Source organism: Grampus griseus (genome assembly GCF_964374135.1).
Source record: "Grampus griseus genome assembly, chromosome: 9".
Taxonomy (NCBI): Eukaryota; Metazoa; Chordata; class Mammalia; order Artiodactyla; family Delphinidae; genus Grampus; species Grampus griseus.
In genome coordinates, this window is record NC_139003.1 from 43,804,923 (window position 1) to 43,827,991 (window position 23,069).

Consider the following 23,069-nt stretch of genomic DNA (forward strand, 5'->3'; position numbering starts at 1 on the left):
CCAGCATTCAGTCTGATTATAGCTCTCTCTGAAGCTTTTGAGTAAAGCATGCTTCCAGTTGGGAATGAGAATTACTTCTTTAGTAAGGTGTTGTGTTGCTGATATTTAAAAATTTTGTCTTTCTAAGCTAATTAAATACTTTATTCTATTTTGTCTTTTGTGCACAACTGTGTACCATGCATGATATTGTCATGTGTTCCTAGTTTTGGCAGGAGAAGGAACTCGATATCTACTGATCCATAATTATTGTTCTGTTTTTCTCTGCATAATATAAATATTGTGGTTTATCTAGTAAAGATACACAGTATTTTCTTTCTTTAACAAGTTATGTTAATCTGTGATCTGACCACTAGGCAATCTTGTAAGGGAATGGGGTCGTGTAATAGATGTTTGAGTTTAGTAGTTGGTAAATCCTTGGTTCAGATCTCAGCACTGCCACATTCTAATGGTTTAGCCCTGGACAAATTTCACTTTTGTAAGCCTTAGTTTCCAGTTCTCTAGAGTGGAGAAGATTCACCTAAAAACTCTCCTGCCCCCTGTTTCCTTCAGGGTATCATATTAGAATATGTTCTGTTTTTGTGTTTTTATTTTTCATTTCACTTGTTTTAAATAATTACACTTTGGGAGAATTCCAACAGTATACTATTCTAATATCCACCTGGGTTATTAAGATTAAAAAAGAAATTATATACATTCAGTGTATATAATAAACAAAGCTATTCTTTTCCCAACTTTATTTTAGACATGATGTTCTCATATAGTATATTATTCATTTTAAGTAATACATTTAAAAATGATCTCTAAACAGTATTCCATTTGAGCCCTCAGATTTGGAGATAAAAACTGAATGACTAGTTTTATCATATATCTTTCTTAAAGTTAAAAAGAGAATGAGAAATGTCCAGCATTATGCCAAATTCTGAGCAACAGTTTTTAACCTGAGTACCTAGCACTCTAGAAAACAGTACCCAGCCCAATCCCTGCATGCCTGCTGTCATAATTGTAGATGGTTCAGCTGACCTGGGTAGCACACTTGGAGGCTTGGCATATATCATTTACAATTACTGAGATTTAATTTCACTAAAATTGTATGAGAAACATGAGTTATTGTAAAGGATAAAGCTGTATCTGTTTGACTCACTTTTGAGTCCCCTCTAGTATACTTAGAACAAGCACAGATCATGTGATTCATTATATATTTCAAAATTAACTCACGGGGTCCACAGGTGTGGATTTCCAATCATTTGATTTAGCTTTAGGGGAGTTTTGATGATTAAGGACTCATGAGTACCTGAATTAAGATCCAGCTTTTTACAAGGAATTTCTCCATTTTTAATTATTTACCTATCTTAAACTTAATTTTCCCTTTGATTCTTTCTCTTTTTATTTCTGGTATAGTATATGCTGATATAAAATTAGAAAATCTAGATAAGCAAAAAAAAGTAATCTGCAATTTTCACCACCTAAAAAACCCCATATTTTAGTAAATGTACTCCTTTCTCCTTCTGTACGTATAACTATTAAGTATCATTTTTCCCAAAATGAGACCATACTATAACATTGTTTTTAACTTGTTAAAACAATGTTTAACTTGTTAATTTATTTCTTAATAATAAACTTATACTTATTTTAATGACTATATTGTCTTTGGTATTATATCATATACGGATATCATTAATTATTTAGCAAGTTCTTCATTGGTGAACATTTAGATTGCTTTTCACTTTCTGTTATGATAAATAATGGATCAGTGAACATTCTTGTAGCATCTGTGCGTGTCCATGATTGTTTAAATGGAATTGCTTGATCAAAGCCTTTTGAATGTGCTGCCAGAGGTTACCCTCTGAAAAGGTTGTACCAATTTATATTTTCACCAACAGTATATTTAAGTACCTAATTCTGTATTTTCCTGGGAGTAGATATCTTTTTTTTTCCTGATCTTTGCCAAATGATAGCTTTTTAAAAAAGTATTAATATTTCTATTACTTTTGAAGTTGAACTTTTTAAAAACTTGGTCACTTATTTTCTTCTTTTCTGAACCATCTGAGTTCTTTTTCTTGATTTGCAAGGGCTTTTATAAAATGACTTTCAGCCATGAGAGTATGTTAGAAATATATTTTTCCAAGTTTTTTTGTTTCACTTCCATTTTTGAGTAGTCTAAATTGACCCTCCTTTTCAAACCTTTAAATGGATCATTAAGTCAATGACTAATTCTTTAGAATGTTTTACTAACCTTGATTTGCACATGACTCATTTATACATTATGACTTCATTCGATAGCCGGAGTAGGAGGAGAATATAGCATTAAATAGTTTGTATAACTTACTCACTAGTTTACCCTCCCAGCCATAGAATGAGGAAGGCTAACTACAGAAAAAAATAGGAAGGCATTATGATTTTGCTCCAATAGATAATTTTCATTTTACCTTCATAAATATTACTTAATATATGCCATGTTCATTTCTTCTAAAGATGTAGTAGCATTATACACACTTTCACTTTCTTTTATTTTGGGACATGTAACTTTTAAAAAATAATCTTTGTTTTCTTCTAGGTATAAGATATTATTCATTATAGAAAATTGAGAAAGTACCAAAGAGTATGAAGAAGAAAATACAATCACCTGTGATCCTATCATTTCTCTTTGATAACTATTACTTGATCTTTGGAATATATTTGATTCAGTCATGTCAGATGATTATTATACTATTGAATTTAGTTTGTTACTGGGTTGTTGTTGCTTTTTTCTGCTTTATAACAAAGTGGATCAGCTATACATATACATATATCCCCATATCTCCTCCCTCTTGCATCTCCCTCCCACCCTTCCTATCCCACCCTGTCACTGGTTTATTATTTAAAACTTTTGTTATGTGTATTCATAAGTGAAATTAGGTATCTTTTCTCTTTTTGTCTCTTTTTGAGAGACATTTGTTTCAGGGTTTTGTACTAGTTAGTTCATAAATGGCATTGGGTAGTTAACTTCTTTTTATGTGTTATAGTTTATCTAGCATGGGAGCTGTTAAAGTTTGAAAGAGCTCACAAGTATAAAACCTGACCACAAAGCTTTTTGAAGGTCATTTTCTAATAAACTTATTTTTATGAGTTCTGTTCTAATGAGCACACATTCCATTGTTGGTTTTGGTTTGGTTTATTGAAGTATAATTGATTTACAATGTTGTGTTAGTTTCTTGTGTACAGCACAGTGATTCAGATATATTTATTTATGGATAGATAGATAGATAAAGATATTCTTTTTCAGATTCTTTTCCATTATAGTTTATTACAAGATATTGAATATAGTTCCCTGTGCTATACAGTAGGACCTCGTTTATTTTATATGTAGTAGTTTGCTGATCCCAAACTTCTAATTTACTCCTCCCCCCCAAGCCCTTTCCCCTTTGGTAACCATAAATTTGGTTTCTGTGTCACACATTCCATTATGGAATGTACTATATGTTATCAAAACTTTTCTAAGATTAAATTAATTACTTTGGTTTACTATGTTGAGTTTATTAATATTCAGAGAGGTTTTGAAAGGGTTATATTTTGTGTTTTCTTCTACTTATATACTTTAAAAACTCAAGTTATCAACCGCTGACATCATCCATATAATTTCAAATAATTCTTTGCTACAAGTTATTAGTTTATGAACTTGAATCTCAGTAATTTTCTTCATTGTTTTCTTACCTTATTACTTTTTAAATGAGTTTATTTAGCATAGCAAGAAGAAGGGATAGTACGTTCTCTTTGTACTCTCCTTTTAGATATACTGGATATAATACATCAATAATAAAAGCCACTAATAACATAAAACTTTTTTACCATTTTTATTATAACCCATACCAAAATAGCAATCCTAAACAATACTGTTTCTTTTCAACATATAGAATGCCAACTTTATGATGTGGAAGGAGTCCAGAATTAAAACAAAAGTTTTTCTTCTTGTTGCATTTCAGGCACAGAAATCCAGATATAATAAAACAGGAACAATAATTTCAGTGCTAAGCATCTTGAAAGATCAGAACATAGTACATTTGAGAGTTAGGAAAGACTTCCTTCATTTATGGTACTGTCTTACATCGGATTTTCTTGAACTTGACCAACTTATTGCAACACAAATGTCATTTCCTCTAAAGGAGTTTACAGAATTTATTACTTTTTAAATAAGAAAGTAAAAAGATATAGACTGTGTTCAAGAACTTCATTTGAGTTTCTGAAAATTAAGTTATTCAATCCTAGATTTTTGCGTAGAGTTTTTTTTAATGTATACATATCAACAAAGATGTATTTTTTTAAATATATACATTTATTTTATTTATTTTTGGCTGCATTGGGTCTTTGGGCAAGCAGGGACTACTCTTTGTTGCAGTGCCCATGGGCCTTCCACTGCTGTGGCCTCTCTCGTTGCAGAGCTCCGGCTCTAGAGCACAGGCTCAGCGGTTGTGGCATGTGGGCTTAGTTGCTCCAAGGCATGCGGGATCCTCCCAGACCAGGGCTTGAACCTGTGTCCCCTGCATTGGCAGGCAGATTCCTAACCACTGCACCACCAGGGAAGCCCTGCATAGAGTTTTTAAGAAATGTATTGAGATTAGAACCATAGGTTTTCCTCAGTTTATATATATGTGTGTAAATTCATAAATGCAGCAATCAACTTTGCTAACAGTCACCTAATAGGATAAGTCTTTGGAATTATTTTAAATGAGAGAAAAACTTATGAGAAAATCTTTACTTGCTGTTCATTTCCCCAACATATAATAATTAATTGTTTTCATCTCTGTTTTTGCTCCTTAAACATTTTAAACCGTATTCATATAAACATTTATATCACCTTGTTTCAATTTTATTTTGAACAGTCACACTTTTAAAGTTAGTTGACTGTTGTCTTTTTCCGAGAAGTTTTGAGAGAAGTCAAATGCCTAGACAGGTGTTTTGTATGATTAAAAAATGGTCTTTCTATTTACATCGTGCTACAATTAGCAGGAACAAATTTGGCAAGAGTCCTTATAGAGAGTATTACATCTCACCTCCTACTGAATTGTCTTCCTTTTATGACTTTATTGTTTGGTTTGGAATAACTTCCTAGGGTGTCAAGCAAGTTCAGAATGAAGTTTAAAAATACATTCCACAGAGAAATGGTAATTGGATTATGGTAAATTAACTGTGAGTTAGTAGTTAAGTCATAGATTGGATTATTGAGAAATAACTACATACCACAGGTGTTATGTGGGATTATGAAATGATTTTTTTCATATATAACAATTAATATAATACCTTTATTCCCTTTACTCCCTGCCCAAAGATTAAAGGCAAAATCAATTAATAAGTTATTAAGATTTAAACTGATAGATTTTCTGTGGACTTTTTTGTTTTTTCATTATTTCAAAATTTTGAGAAACTTTTTTGATGGCAAAATATGAAGTGATCATTTTTAGCTTTTCAAGTTAATTGAAAATTGACGGTATCTAAAAGTTTTAACAAGTTACTCTGAAGTACAAATGAGTATCCCTTTCTCCGTTGATAAAGACAGGCAGTTTCAGTGTTATAAGGGGAGAAAAATCTGCCAAATATTTGAGTCCTGTATGATTCTTTGCTCTTGGCATATCAATTTCAGGTTTAGAGTTTGCATCAGGAGTGATATGAGTAATTTTTGTTTCTATGACAGTAAATAAAGAAACTCCAAGGCAACAAGGCCCAGTCATTGTGTCCAGAGATGAAAGTCCACTGTGCTGCTAAAGAGACTGCCTTTATGACTTCTTTTATTCCTGGATCCTTTATGTCTCCTCTCAAAAAAAAAAAAAGAGGACCCTAGAGCTATTTGAAACAAAATTCATTTTCTTTCATTCAGTACTTGTGTCCTTGTTCCTTTTCTATGGCACAGTTTCAAAACATTACTCTTATATACATCTTTAGCCCTCTCATGTAAGTGTTATGTTTATAATATTGCTGATCAAGTAAGAAAAAAAGTCTTCCAGCTCATGTATGTAAGTAACAAGTGACTTCTCCCAGACATTAGATTCCTTACCTATAATGAAGGGGGAAGTATTATCTTTCTCTTAAGGTTTTACTGATTAGATTACACAGGCATACCTCGTTTTATTGCACTTTGCAGATATTGCATTTTTTTACAAATCGAAGGTTTGTGGCAAACATGCATCAAGCAAGTCTATCGGGACCATTTTTCCTACAGCATTTGCTCACTTCATGTCTCTTTGTCACATTTTGGTAATTCCCGCAATAGTTCAAACTTTTTCATTGCTATCATATTTGTTATGGTGGTCTGTAATCAGTGTTCTTTAATGTTACTATTGCAAAAAGATTTTGACTTGCTGGAGGCTCAGGTGATCATTAGCACTTTTTAGTAATACATTATTTTTAAATTAAGGTATGCGCGGTTTTTTAGACAGAGGGACACCCCACGAGACACACAATCCCACCCCCACCACGTATACCCACCTACTAGATGGAATTGAAAGGCCGAAGAAGTCCCCTATATGTGGTCAGGAAACAATGCTCACATTTCCTCTCTTCTCCACTCTCCTTAGAGTAGCTGGACAGAGCACTATCAAAGCCAAAGTCATCTATCCCTTAGAGACCAAAACATCCCTCTTGATAAGAAACTAGCCATCTTGGTTTTCATGCTGTAAAGTATTTTGTTTTGTTCTTAGGGTAAACTGGCTGAATTCCTTGCTTCTGTCTCTACTTTAGAAATATTGTTTAAAATAATCCATCCGTATGATGTTGACTGGTTCTGATTTTTTTTTTAAACTTTCTTTTCCGATTATGGACATGATCGGTTCTACTACTATATCATTTTTAACAAGCCATTTTTTTCCCCAAGGAACTCATTTATTTTATGAAGCTCAGAAAATAAAAGTGGCCCCTTAATCCCATTACTGACACTGTCTTATGTATTCTACTTTAGACTTTCCTGTGCTTATATAAAGATTTCTCCCCCAAAATTGGACTCTTGCTATAGATACTCTCATAACTCTTTTCACTCAATAGTAGATCATGTATGTCTCAGTATATATGTAAATATTAATCTCACAGAGCAGTACTGTATAGTGCTTTTTTTTTTTTTTTGCGGTATGCGGGCCTCTCACTGTTGTGGCCTCTCCCGCTGCGGAGCACAGGCTCCAGACGCGCAGGCCCAGTGGCCATGGCTCACGGGCCCAGCCGCTCCACGGCATGTGGGATCTTCCCAGACCGGGGCACTAACCCACGTCCCCTGCATCAGCAGGCAGACTCTCAACCACTGCGCCACCAGGGAAGCCCTGTATAGTGATTTATAGGCATGGATTCTGAAGTCACAGAGACCTGAATTTGAATCCATTTCTGCCACTTGCCAGCTACAAGCCTTAATTTATTCACCTTTAAAATGAGGATAATAACAGCACAAACCTTCTAGGGTTATGAAGATGAGATGAGATGAGATGAGGTATGTCAAGTGCTTAAAAGTATCTGGCACACAGTAAGCATACAATAAATTTTAGCTATTTAGAATAATCATGTTTGAGAACTGTATAATTTTTTATGTGTTTACCCCAATTTATTCACCTCTCCAGTATTAATAAACATTTAGATACTGGGCATTTAGGCTGTTTACAGTTTCCCAGTATTATAAAGCAACCCTGCAATATACACCCTTGCAACTAAATCTTTGTGTACTGTCTTATTTCCTTAGGACATAAAATTGGTATGCCAAAGAGAATGTATATTTCTAAAGCTTTTAATAGTATTTCTAAATACCCCTCCAAAAAGGTTATGGAACTCTAACTCCAGCATTCTTTGTTGTTTTTGTTGAAGATGATTTATCTGGAGTCATGTTTCAAAGAGATATCTTTAAAATTCTTATCATTGCTAACCATATTAATATATTAAAGGACAGTTAAGTCGTCACATTCATGCATAATACAGAGGTGTTTTCAGAATGGATCACCTGGTTGCCCTTGAGCCTCCATTACTAGAATATAAAAGATTTTCCTCTAAGAGAAATGTTATGTTGGCAATCTTCTCATCTTATTAAGATAGCAATGCCAATTTTTAATATTTGGTAGGATACCAAGTTTGGTTAATTTGTTAGTGGCCTTTTTTAAAAGCTATTTAAAAATTTTTTGTGTTGTTTGTAATAGAGAATGCCACTTCACAAAGTTTGATTACTGAAATGTTTTGTGGGTTTGATTTCTCTCGAGCGTAGAAGAGAGAAGGCTGATATAAAAATTTATTTACGTAAGTGTAGCATAGCCAATTTTAGAAACACGTATAAACATGATAAACATGATAAAGCTTCCCGGAGCCCGTAGCATAACTTATGTATCAGGACCTGCCACATGGTATTAGCATATTTAATCCTACTACTCAGGTTGATTTTTCTTTAAAGGTTAAAAATATTTTTCTTCACAACAGTTTGCTTTCATTTCCAGCAGGAAGGGAACTGTTTTCAATTTTTTTAACCATAAAAATTAGTTTTCATTGTGTTCAGACTTTTTAGTAGATCTATGCATGGTCTTGTTGAAATTTACAGTGTAGGAAAATATGAAGAAAAACATAAAAGTCACTTTAAATCCCACTGCCCTGCAATAAAGACTGTTAACATCTTACTGACCACACTTTTATGCATCATGTTTTTTTCACATGTCTTAAATGAACTAATCTTTTTAAAACTGTGAAACATACATAACAAAGTTTACCGCTTTAACTGTTGTTGAGTGTACAGTTCGATGGCATTAAGTACATTGACATAGTTGTGAAACCACCACCACCATCCATCTCCAGAACTCTTTTTATCTTCCAGACTGAAACTCTGTACACGTTGAGCAATAGCTCCCCGCTCTCCCCTCCTCCAGCCCCTGGCAACCACGACCTACTCTTTTTCACTTTGTATTGAAATATAATATTCATACAGAAAAGTACACATACTACAAGTACGCTGATAGCCAAAAAACACATGAGGAAGAGAGTGTTTCAAAGTGTTACTGTTGAGGTTCCTTTTTTCTTTGCAGAGCAAGTTGGCAGTGCTCTACTAGTACAGATTTACGTTCTCTTAACTGCTACATTATTTTATTTGATCATGTTCTGTAGACTGACTGGTGACTAACTCAGAGCTAGCAAGCCTGTCACCCAGAGCATAATAAAGCACTGTGTAGTGATGCGTCACAAGACTGTTTTTGCATACAGCTTATTAGCCAAGGCTTTTGGAAACGCCCTCAGCTGCACCTTGTTCTATATTAGTACTCCTCAGACAGGAAGAATTTTCTTTTGCTGCGGTAGCTTGTCTGGTTACCTTCAGGGTAAGTGTGTACAGTTCGTGTAAAAATGAGTTTCTCTTGTTTAACTTTATCTGATTCTTATTTGATTCTGTATCTTTTGAAATTTTAAGCATTTAAGCATCCAAATTAAGGAAATAAAAACAGAATGATCCTGTATAATGTAAAACTTCTTTATAGTTTGCAAAGATATGAATATGTAAAACTTTGCAGTGTCTTGAGTCTCAGAAATTATAATTTGTAGGTTCTAATTTTAAGAGCTTATTGTTTCACACATAGATGTTAAAGAAAAGCAAAGTACCCTCAGAAATCTCTTTTCAAGGGGAAAAAAGATCCAATTTTGTTGTTCATTAGTTGTTGTGTGACTCAGTTTTGCTGATAGCCACATGCTTTGTGTAGCTAGGGTTAGGAACTATTTATTATGGCTAATAATAAAGATAATTAATTTTTATTTTGTGCCCATAAGCCTTATCCAGGATATCTTGGAATGCATTTATACTGGTATGTTTTATAAATTAATAAAAGCTGGATTACTGTCTGTAAGGATTATAACACATTGTGTATTGAAAATTAAGATTCAAACATATATATCACCATAATAGCCTAGAATGTTGTAGTTAACTTAGATTTAAATACTTGAATTTACTTTATTTTTTATAGTTAGCTAATGCAGCAGACCATTTCGTAAAGTAGTTTACTTGGTTTTTATTGGCAGCCTATATCCAAGCCCTGCATCTTGGGATGCTGCTTAGTACCTGTGCTGTTCTAGGACATATTCAAGGACAGAGGAACTCAGAGTACTCTAAGGGTGATCAGTATAAATTACCTACTTTCTATGTGCCTTGGTTTACTCACCTTGAAAAACACTATTAGCTATTAGGTTAGTGGAGATGGGGAGGATAGATGACTAAATTCTAAGCTTTGAAATTGTGTATTTTCATAAGTATCTACAAAATTCTGACTGAGAAGCCACATTTTACTATTTAAGAAAATTGGTATAAATTGCCAATTTTTAAATAACTGGCCTTTGAAATCTATTTTCTTTTCTTCTACCACCTTCTCTTACCACCTCACCTTTTGCTATTCAGTTTCATTTTTGTTTTCTCTCTGTATCAAGAGAAAGTTTCATTTTCCAGTTTGTGTATTTTTTTTTCACTGCTGCCTTGAAAATCTAATTAGGGAGAATTCTTTAAATGCCCCCAAGAAATTGATTTTATAATGTTATACAAATGAGGAACTTATAGTTTGATTTTCCATGTGCTAATCACCCTAAAAAAGTGTCATTTTTAAAAACCCAAGCTTAGGACAAGTAATATATGTTGCTGAAGATGTGCAGTAAGATATTTAGGACTGTTGCTGATACACTGTCCATACTGTAGTAATGCATACCTTTTCTTATGTAAGTAGTATACAGTTTACCATTCAAAATTGCCTTAATTTATTGTGTAATTTAAATGTTTCTAAAAGTATCAAGCTTAAAGCAGAATCACAACTTTTTAAGCTAAGAATATCAATGAATTTAATCTTTTTTCACTTTCCCATAAGACAGTCAAGTGGGCCTTTAAAAGTATTCAATTTGCATTCAAATAGATACTTTAAAACTTGTATAAAGGCAAGTAAATTTTTTTCATATAGATATAGAAATTTTCAGTCATTTTGATTTGTAAATAACTTCAAGGTGTAAAGAGAATCATCTCAATGAAATACCACGATAGCTAAAATCAGTTATCAAGTTTGTGCTATGCAAGTGAAGTTCTTCTTACCTCTTGCTTCCGTCTTTAGCTTGGTCCTACATGTTCCTTGTAATGAACACTGTTACAGTAGAGACCTTAACCTCACAGTGAAAGAACACAAAGTAATTATTTTCCAGTTTCCACATTTTCCAGTCCACATATAAAGGTTCCAAATACTTAAAACTTCAGAACTTTCTTAGTAGAGAGTTCATAGTTCAAGGGTAATATTTTCTATTTTTGAACATGTCTTCTACACTTGATGTGTTTTTTTCAGCAGCTTTTCTCTTGAAGCATCTGCAACAGATGACTGCTGGCAAAGTAAGCCAGAAGTTTATATACCAAGTATAGGTTTACAAGCCTATTGGTTTAAAAATATCCTGCCCTAATTTTCAGTGTCTTCCTTAGAATAGCGCCAGAATGCTGACATTTATACCTTAGTCTTTACACTTCTATAATGATAGTGATTTTTCTATTAGGACTGCAGTGTCACTTCATGTGAGATTATCTTTGAGTAAGGATAAATTCTGGTCAGATTGCCAGTGAGGATTAGGAAGAATGAAATATCGTCATTGAAATTTGCAGAGTATCTAGTAAACTATTAGGTTTACTTATTAAAAATAACGTCCTAAAGTTGGCCATTAGCAGATTTCTGATCACTCTTTGTTTTCTTTTGTATAAATAAAATAATGAAGAGACCATGAGAAAGATGATTAACTCCTTTACCTACTAACACTGGCTTTTTTTTTTTTTTTCCTTCTTCTTTCCTTTTCTACTAAACATGAATGAATGCTCCACAAAGAGCCATACTTGGGGGCAGAGAGTGGAGAGGAATTGGGCTACTTGGCTATGTGTAACAAAAGACTTTAGATTCCCAGATATTAAAACGTATTCTTCACTACTTGAATTGTTTTCCTTCGAGCTTTTCAAGTGTTTCAGAGTATGTGATATTTTTGTAAACTCCACTGTACTTTTTCACATCCTCCTTCCTTTTTTTCAAGCTAATAAAATGGTTTTATTTAAATAGTGCCTTCTGAGAAATCTAGAAATCCTTTTCAGATATTAAATATTGAAGAAAAGCCATAAGCATTTAATATTTTACTCTTTGGATTCTATAAATGAAGAAACAGACTTGCCAGGCAGTTTTGATGACAGTATTTTTCAGATGTGAAAAAATGGAGGTATCTTACTATTTGGAAATACTGTTTATTCAAATCTAAGATACCATCAGTTATAAGATCATCAACTTAACTAACAGCCTTTCTGAGAGGGGTGGGAAATACTTTTTTAAGTAAGATATTTCCCAATTTTATATATGTAATTTAAGTGGAAGGGGGGATGGATTTTAGAATTTGAGAAATTTTTTTTATGTCTGCTACACACATTTTAATTATAAAGAACACAGATCTAATGTTCAACTTCTATTACTAGAGTTTAAGAAAAAGTCAGTTTTTCCCTCTCAACTAACTTACCCTTTTTAAACAGTGCTTTTATTATAAAATTTTGCTTACCTGGAATAAAGTAAAAGTAAAGTCATTGGGCTTCCCTGGTGGCGCAGTGGTTGAGAGTCCGCCTGCCGATGCAGGGGACACGGGTTCGTGCCCTAATCCGGGAAGATCCCACATGCCGCGGAGTGGCTAGGCCCGTGAGCCATGGCCGCTGAACCTGCGCGTCCGGAGCCTGTGCTCTGCAACGGGAGAGGCCACAACAGGGAGAGGCCCGCGTACCGCAAAAAAAAAAAAAAAAAGTCAAGTCATTGAGGAACAAAAATAATTTTCCCTAAGATTTATACTGCAAAAATGAAACTTAGTATAATGATAGGGTATTTTTAAAACTTTTGGTTTAACAAATAGATGCATATAAATTTCACCCAAAACCCTTAAATGATCATTCAATTACATACCTATTTTGTGCCAGACACTATGCTAGATTCAAACACAAGTCAGATCTTAGTCACATCATTTCACAAAATTAAAGATTTTAAAATGAGAAAATTGAAGAATAAATTTGACTTGTGTGGATTATGCTTCTCCTTACATTCTTATTCAGTAATAATAATGCATAGTTTTCCCACAAACTTCACCCTTACATGTAGAGATGTTGATAAAGTGTTCTTGCAATAAAGCATTTTCTTGCAAATATACACTTCACTTTAATTCTATTCAAATCTTATTAACACCATATAAATTCTTATAGGAGAGCTGCAACTTCTCCATACACAATTTTAACCCAAAACTTTGTGAGATAGAGTAAAATCTTTGCTGAGCTTCTTAGGAAAGAAAAAAAAAAAAAAATGCCTTCAGTAACTCGGTATTTCAGTCAAACCAAAAGCACCTTCCGGGTATGTCATTAACATAAAGGAAGAGACTAAAATGTATGTATGTCACTTGTACTTTTTTTCTCTCTCTTTCACTGTGACATCACCTGGGAAAATCCAGAAGATTGGATAACCGAGAAATGCCTAATCAAGATTCTGCTGTACATGTGAAAATGGTGGGTATTTGAATATTTCCAGTTCCATTTATTAATGGTGAATCTTCACCACTTTTACCTCTGTCTCTAACCAGATAATTAATTATGGGACTGTAACTGTATACAGATCTTTCTTCCCAACGTTAGACACACAGTAGAACTTCGAATGTTTGTTGAATTGAATTTCTTTGGAATTCTTTTTGCTTGAAATATAATGTGCATTAAAGTGTTTCTCGGCATATAAAATGATTACCCCGTTCCTTTTTGTGCTAAATTTTCCTTGCTCAGCAACAGCACACTTAAATCATACAACATGAGATCTTTTCTCTTAGGCCTCTGAATTAAAATGACCAGCATTTAAGAATTTTTAAAAACTTCTTGAACAGCAGTAGCTTTCATTGCATTATAGAAATTAGGATGAAGTAGGGAAAATATAGGCTTTGGCATCAGAACTGGCTTCAGATCTTAACTCAGTCCTTGATAGCTGTGATACCCTTGAATGAAGGCAACCATCTCACCTTTAAGAAATGGGTGTGAAAGCACCAACCTTGTGTTGTTTTCATTCATATCTTTTCCCAGCTTTTTTAAGATATAATTGACAAATAAAATTACAAGATATTTAAAGTGTACAGTGTGATGATTTGATATGCATGTACCTTGTGAAAGTTTACCCAATCTAGTTAACACATCCATGACCTCACAAATTTACCTTTTTTTTTTTTTTGAGAACATTTGAGTTCTACTCTCTTAGTAAATTTCAATTTTGTGATAGTGTTAAACATTATGATCACCATGTTATACATTATATCCTCAGACCTTATTCATCTTATAATTGAAATGTTCTTATACATATTTAATGAAAAAGTATATATAAAGTACCTCATAGCACATAGTAAGCACTCAGTGAATGTGAATCTCCTATATTATGTTAGTAAGTGTTTTAGCTCTGTAAGTAGCATTTATTTGTATTTGTGGGGAAAATTATGTCCATCCTCCTTATTCATAAAAATTTTTTAAATCACAGTTTCCGTCTTTTAAAGAGGACAACTGCCCCATGATCTCTTTCGTATTTTCTCTTTCTGTCCTTTTTGTTGTTCTTCCTCTTCTCTATTTTTTCATCCTTTTTCTTTCTAGTTTTCTTTTTCTGGTTTGAGCCTATAAACCAGAACTTAGCATGCAAACAGCTTTGTGTCACAATTAGTAAATCTCTCATTTAACTTTCCTCATCCAATATGTGATGGGAGGTTAAAGTTGACTCAAAGTGCTGATTAAGCTTGTCATCAGTATACTTAGAGCTGTTAGGACAAAGCATATGAAATTGCTGATTTTTTTAATACATCAAATATAGTCCAATATTGGCAGTTTTGTATGGTTCAGCCTAATACTTGGACATGATCTTTGCATCCATTGCATGATTGACATTTGATTCATTGGTACTGAGCATGAACATCACTGACTTAAATCATTCTAAACTCATTTTCTTTCTTGAGTTGATTTTCTTTTTTTAACCAAAATGAATACAAGAGACATAGGAAAGTCTTACCATATAATTTGTTGTTACCTGGATCCTAGAACCTTCTAACATGTGTCTCGTTTAGAAGCAAGTAGCAATGTAGTTAACCCACAATAACACTATTGAAGGAAAACAAGCCAAAAGATGATATACACTTAAATACTTTTTACTGTCATTGCGTGAATTTACACAATTTTTACCTTGGGTTTGCTTTTCTAAAAACATTGATACATCTTTTAAGTTGATATCTCCTTAGGATGTTATTCTTAACTTCTCATGATCTGAGTCCAAATCTCTCCTTCCAGACTTTACACACACTCACACTCTTCTCCATGTACACTTAAGTTCTAGAAAAACAGAGCTATTTATCTTTTTCCCACATTAGACCCTGTACTTTGACCCCTCCCCAGTCTCAGCATACCCAAATCCTGCTTCACTCTGAAATCCTAGCTCCATCGGCCCTCCCTCCTTTGACCCCAGCAGAAGTAATCTCAATTTCTTCTGTTTCTCTGATATTGTACTTGGACATCTTGGCAATGTATTAGTTATTTGGGTTCCTGTATTATAATCCATGTTAGAGAACATGCATTTGAGTATAAGATGTATATCTTACTAAAACTTCTGTATCTTTTACAGAGCTGCTTAACAGAATGCCTTACAGTTAAAGACTATATGGTAAATGAAGGAAAGAATTTGGCCTACACTCCCTTAATGTGGAGACAGGCCAGATATGTGGTAGGCAGGAGAGACAGCTATCGATAAAATTTAGCAGTGCATAATCTTCAAAGTAAATCATAGAATCATCCAGGTATGTGAGTGAGTAAATGTACCAGTCTGAATAGGTGGTTTTAAAAATCTATACTTTTTATGTCATCACATAAAAATTGTAATGCCCACTCCTTTGTACCAGTAATGAAGACTTTTGCTTGTACCATATCTGAACATTGGAAAACAAAGAAAAAATATTTTCCCTGAGAGCTTCAGACAAAGATTCTTAAGTAATTCAAACTAATTTTGATGTGGCCGTGTTTAGGAAAATTACAGGTAGACATCCTTAGGACAGTTTTGTGACTACTGTGCAGATATTCATTTATATCATCTCAGTGTATCCATAAGATAATATCAAACACTGTAATATTGCTATAGGGTTGTGAACAAAACTATATAACTTTGCAATCAATTTCTTTAGAAATCATGCATTCTGAATATGTAAGTAGACTAATAATTAGGAATTCATTTCATCTGTACAAATACGATATATTAAAGATCAGCCAGAATAAGTATATTTTGGGTTTTCCGTAGATATCTTTAGCATTGCTTCAGATTAGGCTCCAGTCAACCAGAATACCCTGATTCTTGTCAGGAAAGCTTCGCTCCCTCCCTAACATTTTATATTATAGCCTTAGAAAATGAATTTGTTTTCTTTTGCTCACAAATGATGGAAATTTTTAGCCCCTTATTTTTCATAAAATTGTATTATCAAATTGGAAAGTTTTCAAAAAATTTAAAATAACTTGCCCTTCAAATTTCAAGTATCATTATTTTATGTACCACCAAAGAGGAAGGTGTATTTTGTCCAAGAGGAATATGAGGAAGGGATTTGAGGAGGTAACAAAAGTATGTGACATATGATGAAATGCATACTCCTGTAGTGTGCTTCATAATGTTCTGATATTCTGATATTCATTGACAAATTTCATATATAAAATTGTATTTCCTAGGCTGTATTCTAAAATATTTGAGTAAAATGTCCAATATCTCAAGTTCCTGAGAAGTATTTATCATATACTTTAGTAATATTGTATGTGTACTGTGGAAAGGGGTGTGTGTGGTGTATTACCATATAGTCCAAGGCAAGTATAATTATAATTTTTTTATTTCTTAACGCCGGTGTCCTCCATCCTGTCGTGTTCTCTGGAGAAAGTAGCTGCCCTTCCATCTGTTTTAATCACTGGTATTTCACCCTAGTACTGTTTGAGTATTCGCTACTCATTTATCTGAAAATGAATGGTTATATTTTGTGCAGAAGCAGGAATATGAATGCCTCTAGCCATTGGTTCTCTTTATTTTCACTGTCAAATAAACCAATCTAATAGTTGTTTAGCCTAGCAGAAACCAGCCTACTTTGAAGTCCTGTTTAAACATGGCTTTTTAAAATTAAATGTATTGGGGCTTCCCTGGTGGCGCAATGGTTGAGAGTCCACCTGCCGATGCAGCGGACGCGGGTTCGTGTTCCGGTCCGGGAAGATCCCACATGCTGCGGAGCAGCTGGGCCCATGAGCCATGGCCGCTGAGCCTGCGCATCTGGAGCCTGTGCTCCGCAACGGGAGAGGCCACAACAGTGAGAGGCCCGCGTACCGCCAAAAAAAAAAAAAAAAAAAAAATTAAATGTAATATGTAACTTGCTTGAGGCAGGACATCTTCCTCAGTATCACACTGAAACAAAATGTCTAATTTTCTTGGCGAAAATACAGTAGGTGACATATACCCTCTATTGCTTTCATCAACGGGTTAGTTATCGAATCAAGCATATGCTGGTTGTTATGCATCTGCCAGTTAAGGCAGAAGTAAGAGCAGACTTTAGTCAGGGGATCATTTACTAGCTAAGGTATTTGTAAGGGAACAACAAAAGTGATATTCCAAAACAGCAGTGATTCCTAAAACTCAACAAGAAAACGGTATAAGCATCATGTCATCATATCTCTAGCTTCTCCTGTCTGACACAAAGTAGACACATGGTAAGTATTTATAAAACAAGTGAATGGATATTAGTGAATGAAAAAAAGGAATGTAGGGACAAATGCCTATTGGTTTTTCTCATCTATTAAAAAATCAAAATAAAATAGTGATGTATTTAGATGATTTAAATAACCTTCTTTATTCTTTTGAAACCCTTTAAAGTCCTTTTAAATTAAAAAGATCACTGTGTGAAGGTTAATTGCATTGCAGGTTATCCTATCCTATTTAAATACGGCTTTTTAAAATTAAGTGTATTATAAGTCCAGGTCTTTCATTCATGAAGAAAAATTTAATGTTCCCACTTCTCTTTCCTGTACTCTCTGTATTCATCCTCCAGTCTTAGGAAAACATTTTAGCTTTTTTTCTGATTTTCCAATTTTGTCCATTATGTAGCGACAACATGGGACCTAATAGACTTAACTGATCAGACTCTCTTGTAGCAGAGATACAAGGTCTGGGGAATTTTTCATAACTGTGTCCATAACACACATGAAATATGTTAATATTGGTGATAACACACCCATAATAATAGGATATAAAGTAAATAAATATTATCTGATACAAACCACTATAGAATCTTGATTTGAGGTTCACTTTCGTTTTATACTGTGAGCTGACTATTAAATGATTCATAGTTTCCTTCCCCCAGTCTTCTTGTACAGCTGTAAGAGCACTGTGCTGGTGCTGATTTTACTCTGATCAAACTCTGATCAATTTCATTATATCTGTGATATAGTAGAAAAGAGAAACAATATTTATATAACATTAAATTGTTGAGCAAAACTAAAGCCTGCATAAACCAGCCTAGTGGCAGCTTCTAAGCCCAGGTGGTCTAATACCTAGTAGGGTCTTAACTTGAAATAAGTCCATTGTAAAATTGATGCCAAGAACAATGAAGTTTAGGGGGATATAGTACAGTAAAGAAGCAAAGATCTTGAAGCAACTTTTCAAATTAAATACATTAATATTAATTTCAAAAAGCCATATGCAAGGACTTCCCTGGTGGTGCAGTCGTTAAGAATCCGCCTGCCAGTGCAGGGGACACGGGTTCAAGCCCTGGTCCAGGGAGATTCCCACATGCTGTGGAGCAAACTAAACCCATGTGCCACAACTACTGAGCCTGCGCTCTAGAGCCCGCAAGCCACAACTACTGAGCCCACGTGCCACAACTACTGAAGCCTGCGTGCCTAGAGCCCGTGCTCCAGAACAAGAGAAGCCACTGCAATGAGAAGCCCGTGCACCGCATTGATGAGTAGCCCCTGCTCACCTCAACTAGAGAAAGCCCGCGCACAGCAATGAAGACCGAACACAGCCAAAAATAAATAAAATATTTTTTTTAAAAAAAGTACTGTTAGAACTAAGGTATTTACTTAAAAAAAAAAAAAGCCAGGTGCAAAAGTGTGTAATGAGAATGAGATAAATTATGTGCATATACATGCATGATTGCAATCATAAAAATGAAAATAATGGAAAATTGATTTAAATGTTTACTTGTTTATCCTTGGGCAGTAGAATTACAGGCAATTTTTATTTCTTTATATTTTGTTTTTTTTCTGTGGTAAACATGCATGACTTTTATAATTAGAAAAATTGCATTTTCTGATAATGTATTACAAATGTAGTTTTGCCTTAATCTTCTAGATGGAAACTACTGATGTGCTTTAAAATTTTTTGTATAAATGGCAACTTGATATGGTGGTTTGCTTTTTTAAAAATAATGCCCCAACATTTTTACATCTTTAAAGAATATAAGCTTTTTATATTATTCTGCTTAGTATCAAAGGAACCTGGGGAAAAAGGAATTAAAAATAGTTAATTAATTTCTTTGATTTTTAGATGCCAGAATTCCAGAAAAATTCAGTTCGCATCAAGAATCCTACAAGAGTAGAAGAAATTATCTGTGGTCTTATCAAAGGAGGAGCTGCCAAACTTCAGGTGAATAATTATCAAGAAGCCTTAAGTATTAAACCTTTATTTTTCATGTTCAAGCAGACTCATTCATCCTATGTGTTGCTACAATCTAAGTAAAGAAAGTTTCGATAGCAAGCTTCGCCCATCCTTTTGGAATGTAAAATCTAAGAGATATATCTAGAATTGGTCTAAAATACTCAGAATGACCCACTGGAAACAAACAAAATTAGTAGCCTTGAGATAAATTTAGCTTTTCTTTAATATTAAGTGCTAAGCTAACTAGTGATATGCATAAGTATTAAACCATCTTAAGTAAAATATTAATATTAATAATATAATATTCTTTAAAATGTGTACAGTTTCAAGTTGTTCTTTTAATTTAATTAATCACAGTAGTTCAGGACTTTCCTGGTGGCACCGTGGTTAAGAATCTGCCTGCCAATGCAGGGGACACAGGTTTGAGCTCTGGTCCGGGAAGATCCCACATGCTGCAGAGCAGCTAAGCCCGTGCGCCACAACTACTGAGCCCGCGCACCGCAACTACTCAAGTCTGCACGCCCTAGAACCCATGCTACACAACAAGAGAAGTCACCGCAATGAGGAGGCCGCGCACCGCAATGAAGAGTAGCCCGTGTGCTGCAACTAGAGAAAGGCTGCGTGCAGCAACGAAGACCCACTGCAGCCAAAAAAATTTTTTAAATAAAATAAATCATAGTAGTTCAAAGTAAAATGTAACTTTATTAGGAGATAGATAACTTTTTTTTTAATTCTTTCCTTTTTTTTTTAAAGGAATGTTTTATGTGTAAATTAAATCAACAGTCTGGATATTCAGTAAAAACTTACTCTTTTTTTTAAACATTTCTGAAAAAATATTTAGCCCAGTCTCCTAAGTTTCAAGAGTTGGTAAACTGTTGCTACGTATCATTCATTCATTGGTAGAGTTTACCTAAATAGACAAGTTAACTCAAGAATGTAACAGTTTCAATAATGAAAAGCTTCATATAGTTTGCTTCCACTGCATTTTTGTACATTGACCAAGTAGGTTGAAATTGTGCAATGTTTTATTGCTGTCAGGAATAGTAACCATATTACCTGTGAGTGCAAATTCCTATACCGATTAGTCAGATTTTATTTGGCGACAGTGCTGGGGCACTTAAGGTTCACCTTGTAGTTATGGAAATTCTCAGGACTTGATATATGAACTGCATTAGAAATCTCAGTGTAGACCGAATAACCTACAGTGGAGGGCAGGGATGGAACACAGTCTTATGCCTCTAGGAAATGTGCATTAAGTGTCTGGCCTTGGTGGCTGTAATTTCATAATGCCTTTTTCCCTTTTCTTACAGATAATAACAGACTTTGATATGACACTGAGTCGATTTTCCTACAGAGGGAAAAGATGCCCATCATGTCATAGTAAGTGTGGCATTCATAATCAAATTTATGAAATTAATCATTATTTTAAATTCCTTTTCTACCTGTATTATCTATGAGATTGCTTGGGTTTTTTTCTTCTTTATGGACATTGAAAGTGAGGGAGCCTTATTATTTTATTATTATATTTTTAGGATTTGATTTCCCCATGTTACGTAAATGGCTGTTTTCCTGTATGGTTTTGGTTGCAAGAGGAATGAAGACTTCTGAAATTTTTCTCCCAAATGTGGTCTACTCAGGAAATATTTAAATGAATTTAAACTTTGAATTAGCCTAAAGAAACAGATTTATCAAATGCTTTGTGTTTTCTAGGAATGTTACTAAATTTTTGTGTCATTGATAAACTAAGTAAAAGAGTGAGTTACTAAATAAATATCCAGTTAAAATCTGTTGTTAGGATAATATACCTTTTTTGGTTTCCAAACTTGGCAGTGAGTTTTTAAAATAATACTCTTTAACCTGATATAAGCCCTCTCACTAACTGTTGGAACATGTGTAATTTGACAAATCATTGATAATTTATTTTTAAAAACTACTAAAAATTGTACCCTTTGGCCCAGTAATTCCTCTCTGGAGAATTTCTAATCAAGTAATCCCAAATGTAGGAAAAAAGCTTTAGATCCAAGGTTTAGATTTTAAAACCATTAGATTCTCTAGGAATGCCATGTGAATTACAGCACTAACACCAAAAGTTGTAATGACCATGCTACTTGACTTGGCATTTAAGTTAAAAGTAATAAGTTATTTATAGAACTAGTAGCATCAGAGTATTTCTTTTCTTTTTTTAAATTTATTTTTTAATTGAAGTATAGTTGGTTTACAATGTTTAGTTAATTTCTGTTGTACAGCAAAGTGACTCAGTTATACATATATATACATTCTTTTTTATATTATTTTCCATTATGGTTTTTCCCAGGATATTGAATATAGTTCAGAGTATTTTTTTTAATGCCTAGTTTGCTTTCTTTCTTTAGATGTCATTGACAACTGTAAGCTAATTACAGATGAATGTCGAGAAAAGGTAAACACTAACTATAATCCAGAGTTACTCAAAAACTTCATTACCCTTTTTGCTGAGAATTTTTTCAGGTTCATTCATACAAACAAGAATGGTTGCAAGGTGTTTATAGCCATATCTGGCACATAGTAAACACTCACAGATCTTAGGTTTATTGTATGGACTATGTGCTCCCAACTTATTTTAATGAAAAAATTAACAGTAACTTTTTAACAATAACAATAAAACTTACATGAGAAACTTTTAATAGATTACCAAAATATTCTGGTGTCCTTACATTAACTGGAGAATTAAAACAAAAATACTGTGATGGGAATTCCCTGGCCATCCAGAGGTTGGAATTCCGAGCTTCCAATGCAGGGGGCACAGGTTCGATCTCTGGTTGGGGAACTAAGATCCCACAAGCCTTGCAGCCAAAAAAAAGTACTGTCGTTTTATGTATTTTGTCCCCTTAAATTGATCAGAAAACTGGCTCAGTTCTCTACTTCCTTGAGTAAGTGTCTATCTGTGTCTATTTTAACAAATAAGATTCCAAATATGAATCAAATTGAATACTTTCATAGGAGAACAAGAGTTTTTTGGTAGTGATAATTTGATTACTGGTTTCACCGAATTACTGACCTGAAAGTACTTTAAAAAAGCAAGGTAACTTTTTTTAAAATTATTATTTATTTTATTTATTTATTTTTGTCTATGTTGTGTCTTAGCTGCTGCACGCAGGTTTTCTCTAGTTGCGGCGAGTGGGGGCTACTCTTTGTTGCGGTGCGCGGGCTTCTCATTGAGGTGGCTTCTCTTGTTGCAGAGCCCAGGCTCTAGGCACATGGACTTAAGTATCTGTGGCACACGGGCTCAGTAGTTGTGGCTTACGGGCTCTAGAGTGCAGGCTCAGTAGTTGTGGCGCACGGACTTAGTTGCTCCGCGATATGGGGGATCTTCCCAGACCAGGGCTCGAACCTGTGTCCCCTGCATTGGCAGGCGGATTC

General features: G+C 34.1%; 1 protein-coding gene across 1 annotated transcript in view; it reads left to right on the plus strand.

The window, feature by feature from the left end:
• Window positions 1-23,069, plus strand: part of NT5C3A (5'-nucleotidase, cytosolic IIIA) — a 41,042-nt gene that overhangs the window by 11,750 nt on the left and 6,223 nt on the right. Inside the window, exons 2-4 of the mRNA XM_082662125.1 lie at window positions 19,560-19,658; window positions 20,981-21,050; window positions 22,043-22,089. Of these exons, the coding sequence (XP_082518251.1) occupies window positions 19,560-19,658; window positions 20,981-21,050; window positions 22,043-22,089 (216 nt within the window). The remainder of the gene's footprint in view (window positions 1-19,559; window positions 19,659-20,980; window positions 21,051-22,042; window positions 22,090-23,069) is intronic.